At 53.9% G+C, this 7,717-nt stretch overlaps 1 protein-coding gene across 1 annotated transcript; it reads left to right on the top strand.

Annotated features, from left to right (window-relative positions):
- Nucleotides 1-926: 926 nt before the first annotated feature.
- On the top strand, nucleotides 927-4,061 carry pyp1 (Tyrosine-protein phosphatase 1; the record flags this gene model as incomplete). The annotated part of the gene is made up of 3 exons (XM_037317438.1): nucleotides 927-2,789; nucleotides 2,839-3,794; nucleotides 4,055-4,061. 3 exons carry the CDS (start codon nucleotides 927-929, stop codon nucleotides 4,059-4,061), a joined length of 2,826 nt encoding a protein of 941 aa, XP_037184247.1.
- Nucleotides 4,062-7,717: the final 3,656 nt, after the last annotated feature.

The raw sequence follows: 7,717 nt of genomic DNA, 5'->3' as shown, positions 1-7,717 counted from the left end.
TGGCCTTGGCCACTTGCCCACCGTCAAGCCGTCGAATTGGCCTCTGCGCTGAACCAAATCCTGAAGCTGAACCTGACCTTCCATTGACATTAACTGCGCGCTCAATCTCTCAGAGAAGAGGAGCCTCTGTCTGTCTCTTGGTTTCCCATACAACTGGATCTCGGGACGCCGAACGCCACCACCCTGTCCCGGCCTGGTCCTGTCCCCGTCCGTCGCTGTCCTCGACACTCCTTGTCAGCTCAGCCCAGCCGCGGTCAAAAGTCACATTGATCCTGGGACCCCCATCCCGTGTCCCCAGTGAGCAAGCATCTCTTGCTCTTTCTCAGTCCCTGGTGGTGTCCGTCTGTCTGTCTGCTCCGTCTACCCTCTTGCGAATACTGCGGTGGGAGGAGTCAGTCACTCAGTCGGCCTCTGCTCTGATCGACTGCTGCCCTTCTGCTGCTTATTATTATTATTATCTACCTACTGCCTTCCCTACCCAACCAGACCTTGCCTCTCGCCCTCACTCATTCCCTCACTCCTCCCTCTACCGTACCGGGTTCAGATCGCCACTTGTGCCGTCACGTCAGAACCTCCCCCCGCAACCTTCTTTTCTCCCTAATAGACCCCCCCACTGCCTTCCCTCCTTCCTTTTGTTGAAAGAGAAGAGCCTCCTCTGCACACCCTCCCTCCCTTTCCCTTCCCAATTCCTTCCATCTATCTGAACCCTATCCTTCCTCTACACGACATACCTACCGTCCCGCCTAAACGCCATACCGCAATGGCGCTATAATTGATCCAAGGCCTGATCACTTGGCCGCCGTCGGAAGAATCTCTCTCTGCGCATCCGTGGCTCATGTCAAAGCACCATCCGCCCCCCCTCGACAACCAACCTGCCCATCTTATCCTGATTCCAAACCTCACCTCTTTCAACCAAACTAACCATCATGCTCGACAAGAGGGGCACTGACGGGACAACATCCGTCCACTACACCATGAAGACCCCCCATTCCGCGAGCAGGCCGTCGCCTGGTCTACGCCAGACACATAGCCACTCCCACTCACAATCAAAGCTCTCCGTCTCAGCAGCCGCCAGGAGCCCAAAGCCAACGACACCAGCTGCTTCTCCTAGAATGCCATACTCCGTTGGCCAGTCTCTTCCCCCTCAAAAGCTATCGCCAGCACGACCTGCCGAACCCAGAGCTGCGAGTCCCAACTACTTCGGCCTCGTCGTCGACCAATCTGCTGACCCCAGAGACTCCTCTGTGATGCCACGAGACAACTGGAGCTCCCCGACGTCATCCGTCAAATCTTTCGCCGCCGCCCTGCCCAAGCAGGTCCCCATCGATGCTAACCCCGACTATGAGGCCTTCAGGCGCCAGGCCGACTTGAACCGCGGCAAGGGCTTCAGTCTGTCCTCCTCTCACTTTCCGCAAGCACCGCCGAACCCTACGACTCTTCGCCCTCGCCCGCCAAGATGGAATACCCACGCGAGCGACACGGCCTCCGATTTTTCGATCCCGCGGGCGAGCAAGGAGAGGCCAACTGGGCGGATGGATGTCGAGCAGGAGAACGGTCCCGATTCGGCCTATGTCTCGGCGGACTCGAAGCGCAACTCTGAGGCGTCGATAAACCCGCCTCCAATGATGCTGAACCTGAACTTGCCGAGATTCGAGTCACCCAGACCGACTGATTCGCCCTCGCCTTTTGAGCGTAGAACGACATTGTCAAAAGTTGATGATCGTCACCCGAGAATGTCCATCTCCGAGAACAAGGTTGACCCGCCATCACCACGTAGTACAGCGGCGAGACACCCAAGAGCCGAGACCCTGCCGCCGACGATGGAGTCCGGCCCGTCCTTGATCTCACCTGCGCAATTGAAGGGCTTGATCGAGGCCGGCGGCTCTAACACTGAACTCCTGCTTTTGGATCTTCGAGTATCTCAGCAATACGCCAATGCGCGTATCGAGGGCGCTCTCAACCTCTGCATTCCCACGACGCTTTTGAAGCGGGCCACCTTCAACCTGACCAAGCTGCAACAAACGTTCCAGAACCCTGCTAATGAAGAGCGGTTCTCAAAGTGGAAAGAAACCAAGAACCTGGTTGTGTATGACGCTCACTCGGCGGAAAAGCGTGATGCTGTGTCATGCATGAACATGATCAAGAAGTTCACCAACGAGGGGTATGCGGGCGGCTCATACATCCTGCGCGGCGGATTTAAAGCATTCGCAGATGAGTATCCCGACCTTGTGGATGAGGGGTATGGACCTCAGGGCGACAGTGCCTCTCCATCAACGGCCAATCAAGGGGGGGACCGGCCCGGCATTGCACCCGTCATTGGAGGCGTGATGCTACCCATGGCCAGCAACAACCCGAACCCTTTCTTCTCGAATATCCGCCAGAACATGGATCTCGCCGATGGTGTGGGCCAACTGGACATCGCTCGGCCGAGTGGCCTGGAGTCACCTACTTTGCCTCGATGGCTCCGAGATGCCTCAAAGCCTAACGACCACGGCAAGCAAGTTTCGAATAAGTTCTTGAGCATTGAGAAGGAGGAGCAGTCGCGGATGAAGGCAGCATACTCCATGTTTGGCGGGGACCAGAAGGACAAGAAAGTACCCCAGCTTTGCGGCATTGAGAAGGGCGTCAAGAACCGCTACAAGGACATTCTGCCGTTCGAGCATGCGCGGGTGAAACTCCAAGGCCGCCCCGAAGGAGCGTGCGATTATGTCAACGCCAGCCACATCAAAGCGTCGAGGAGTAACAAGAGGTACATTGCGACCCAGGGCCCGCTGCCGGCAACATTCGATGTAAGTATCCAGCCTTTACAGTTATCGAGTTCGAAGCTAATTTCCACAGGACTTCTGGTCAGTCATCTGGGAGCAGGATGTGCGCGTTATTGTCATGTTGACCGCCGAATCGGAAGGTGGTCAACTCAAGTGCCATCCCTACTGGCAAGGCCGGGACTTTGGCCTGCTCAAATTGAAGCTTCTCTCGGAAAAGAAGGTGTCCCTTGACATTGACAAGCACCGCAACAATCAAGGCTCGGCGGCGCCTTCAGCTGCGGCTGCTGCGGCGGCTGCGGAAGCTGGTCGTCGACGTGCTAACACCACGATGACCGGTCTTGCCGCTGCTGCATCACCCGCGCCACCTCAAGGCGAGACTCCTCATGTCATTGTTCGCAAGTTTGTTCTGTCCCACGCAGCACACCCCTTCGCCCCGATGCGTGAGATCACCCACCTTCACTACCCATCCTGGCCCGATTTCGGCGCCCCGGCACAGCCCTCCCAACTCCTCGGACTCGTCAGGCTGGCGAACTCAATGCAGAGCTCCGCCAAGCCTGTCGATACTATGGCTGCTGTCAGAGCTTCACCAGAGCCCGAGTCTGCGGACGAGCCAGAGATGAACTCGAGGTCCAGGCCAATGCTTGTTCACTGCTCCGCAGGTTGTGGACGAACGGGAACTTTTTGTACTGTGGACAGTGTTATCGACATGCTGAAGCGACAGCGACACGCCAAATCAAACTCGAGGCCGGTCAGAAAGAGAGACTCGGATGGTGACATCAAGATGAGCGGGCAGTCCGAGGAGGTGTCTCCGCGCGAAAAGACTTTCGACTTCAACCCCAGCAGTCGCCGATCCAGCGCTGAGGGGCGCCGTGGAACCCCTGACATCACCCCGTTGGACACCGCTTGGTTGAATGAGGATGGCGACACGACGGATCTGATCCAGAATACCGTTGAGGATTTCCGACAACAGCGACTCAGCATGGTGCAAAGCTTGCGGCAGTATGTTCTTTGCTACGAAACTATTGTCGAGTATGTGTGGAGACTGCACGAAGAGACAAAAGGGGGGCGGGCTCGAAGTGGAAGTTTACAACTAAGGAGCGACAATTAATGATGACCCGACTAGAGTAAAAATGGTCGGGCAAACGATTGGACTCGTGCGGAATCGTAATGCGATACCCCTGGATGGCGGAAGGTGCCAGCATCAGCGAGTAATGGGAGCATCTATTGCATTTTGATTTTCTTAACGGCAACAGGCAACATGGACATAATAGCTCGGGGATCGGGCTGAGGGCATGAGGAACGGCGTTGGGGCATTCGAACCGCATCCCGTATGATACATGGGTTTATTGTGTGCCCACCTACATTGGCACCGGCATGTTTGGATCAGGCTGCGGTCGGTCTTTGGACGTTATATACTAGAGGTGTTGACCGAATATGAGCATAGAGGGGCCGGCGCACGCAGCTGCCCTCTTGAACTGACGAACTTATGTTGCATCCATCAATCTGAGCGCTACTGAAATGTGATGAGAGCTGTACTAGTGATTCACTCGTGCCAGATTGCCAGCCGCTTGACGTATCATGGGACAATTGAGCGCTTGGTGTCGTGAGTGCCATTGAAAAGGCGACATCTTGAATCGCCTAGTAGTGAGAGCCGCAGACGTTCCAACATTTCAAGTCATCGTATTTGGCGTGGCTACCTCTCTTCGCCGATGTCCCTCGTCTCTTGATAATATGGATACCTCCAGGCGAATATACCCTGAAAGACGCTGTGTCGAAGCAGATTGGAAGGGCCACCCACGTAAGGGAAGCGATAAAACTTTCACGGGTGAAAGCAAGGGAGTTGATGGATATCACGAATATGAGAGTCCTTGGCGAAGACATATAGCAGGCATCTCTGTCTTCTAGGGCTGGAGGCTCAGAACGTTGGCGTGGATTATACGCGAGTAATAGCAGGCAGACAGCTATATGAGAGAATATCCAACGTGTTTTGAAGACAACGGGACAATCATCTTTTGTCCGTTGTCCATGGCATTGACTGGGACTTGCTCCATGGTTTGTCTTCTGGGCTCTGGCGATGGTGTGCTTCCGGAAGCAGCATGAAGCTGGCGTTGACCGTTCTCAAGTTCCTGAGAAGAATCTGTCTTGGTTATCCATCATCTCTGTTGGGTGATGTGACTGAATAAAGAAGGGATGATGACTGCCTAGAGCTTGGCACTCGCTTTAGAGACGGGAATGGTAGGGGCTTGGGCAGCTAGACTGCCTTCCTATCCGATGTATCGCTCAGGGAAATGAAAGAAATTGATTTGTGCGTTGAAAGATTTTTAATGCTGGATTGTCGCCTTGTAAACTAGTACATGATGCCGTTGTGTCCGCAGGATCAATATGAGATGACCTCCGAATTGGAACAGAGACCGCCGTCGTAAAGGTTGGATACGTCCATTGCGATGACTATATAAAGATCGGCTCGTTCGGTGCTGACATGGCATCGGCAAATACTATCTGTAGAAGTCGTCGTTAGGGATTCAATACTTGAGGCAGAGACGGCATTATCCATCGCGAATACGTTCTGAGACTCGCCTCGAACTGACCGATCCCGAGTCTCCAAAGGATCGGTGCATCGCTGTCGTCCTTCATTTCTTCTGGTCGCTGTCTTATTCAGTTGCTGTTCCTGCTGTTCACACATGCCGGCGTCAGAAACAGTACGTAACGAACCATGTTGGACAAGAGCTTGGTGAGGGCTCCCTGTACTTATACGGCTACCACAGTCTGGAAGATATCCATCCAAGTTTGATCCTGGTTCGCTTCGATTTGCGGTTTCTAGAGGATATACAATCAAGGTATGCTTTATATATGTATGATCGAAGCAATACACGGAAGCACCTAGCTTGCGATCTCTTGCGTATTTTCCGTGGCCATCTCGACCTTGTTAAATTCAGTGGAACAGACGCAGGTTCATACGTGAGGCGATCTTCGACATCGGTTCTACGGAGTCGCTGTATTAGTCATAGTACTAACATCTTAAGAATGAGAAACACACAATGTGAACCGTTCGAAGTCCAGAGTTTTGATACGTGGTTTGAGAAGTTGTTGTTGAGATTTCTCGTGAAATTCGAATCTCTGAGCCGCATCCTTGTGTGAAGCAGCTATGGGAAGTTACTCACTGGGAAGCGTCTGCATAGTATTCCACCTTATTAAATGCAGGATACAAAGCGATGAGGGACATGAAGTGAAGGCATACGGAGAAAACTGGTGTAGGTGTGTGGTTCGGTCATTGGGCATGGCTACCTCCAGGTGGCTTCAACGTCTCACCTCCAGACCTTGCCGAAGTCTGGTTCAAGCCGACACTGACAGTTCAGCATGCTTGCAATGCACGGCGGCTAAAATCATGCTCCGTTCATTTCTTGTCCCAGGAGTCGATCTTAGGAACCCAAAGTTACAAGTTGAATAAGACCGACATTCGAAGTTATGATAAGGGCTTCTTATACCTCAATGATTTCTCTTCCTGCACTATCGGACGCGCGCATTCTCCCGTGAATGAACCCTCGTCAGTGTAGGAAGAGTCAAATCGACTGAGCAAAGATCAGCTGGGTGCTGAAATTGACAAAGTCCACAACCTCATGAAAAATTAGTCGTTGGGAGGACTTGGGAAACAGCGGGAGGAGAAGCTGCGGGGCAATACTCTTCTTGCCTGTGGAAGGCATTGGAGACCACGGAATAGCACCAGCATAGTGTCCGAAATAGCAGAGACCCTCAAAGTGACAGAAGTTTGGAGCTTCGTAGATTGTAATGGCAGAAATGGAGGAGGTTGGTGCCTTACTCCCATGATTGGCTTCTCCGGCGCCATCTTTTGTGTCTGAACGCCATCGTGGAGTCGTCTGAAACATTGATGAAGAGGGCGAATCCTACGGCCATGCAAAGGATGATCGGCAAGCCGGGCTTCGATACCGTGCTTGATAAACAATTTGCCAAGGATTCGAATAGCTCACGAGGGGTTGTACTTCAAGCCACCGAGCTGAAGACCACATGGCACCGGATTACAAGTCCTTGGATAGGACGGCCTTATGCAGGATGATCATGTCCTCGGAGTAGTGTCGAGTCTAGCGACAAGGCTGGCTTCCGAGTGCGATGCGATACTGGTACTATCAGTATGGGTGTCGCTAAGAGCGCCAAACCGTTGGAACTACGGCACACGAAGTGTTGGTGGTAGTGGTGGCTATCGGAGTCGCTGCGACGGACCGGACGGCCGTGGGGTTTCTGGAAGAGGGGCAAGGTTCGTCGGACCGCGCCACAGCCGCTTGGGAGTGCCCGTGAGGTGGCGGCCGGTGGTCGTCGACCACGGGGCCGGGCCTTCCACGTGACTCGAGTCGTATTATCGGCGTCCTATGACGCCAGCGCCTTTCCTAAAGCGGACTGGCTCACGATCTTGCACCCTAGAGTAAGTTAACCTGAGGTAAAGTAGAATTCAGAATCCTGCGATGCGACGAGACGCGACATTGCGTGCAATGCGACAGCACGGCTACTCAGCTCCTGAGAGTTTCCGGGGATGTGGAGAGCAGGCACGTCATTTGTGATCAGAAGGCCAAGGGGAGGAGTCCTGGATGATTCAAAGGCGAGTATCAGCCCCTTTGCAATGTCAGATGGGAGACCAGGGATAAGCAAGGCCCCGGTTGTTCCGCCCATGCCTCGAATGGAACAAAATGCTCACTCACCTCAACACAAGACCGGGACGTCTCCTTCACAGGGGACGGAGATGGTGGGACACGAGAGGCACTTGCTTCGCCAAAGATGGAAGGGCCGCTAGAGCCGTCTGGTGGATAGCGCAATGTTTGTCATACCTGCAGATCCTGTGCAATTCAATGCCGCCATTCACAGTCCAGTGGAGCGGCAAGGAAGGTGAGGTGTGCTCGGTCAGCAGGCAGAGCAGCGGAATGGAGAGCATACAGTGGGCGAGC

Source organism: Colletotrichum aenigma (assembly GCF_013390185.1).
Source record: "Colletotrichum aenigma strain Cg56 chromosome Unknown KSG_Cg56_contig02, whole genome shotgun sequence".
In the NCBI taxonomy this organism is placed as follows: Eukaryota; Fungi; Ascomycota; class Sordariomycetes; order Glomerellales; family Glomerellaceae; genus Colletotrichum; species Colletotrichum aenigma.
Note: the sequence above shows the minus strand (reverse complement) of the source record. Positions and strands in the feature narration are given on the sequence as shown.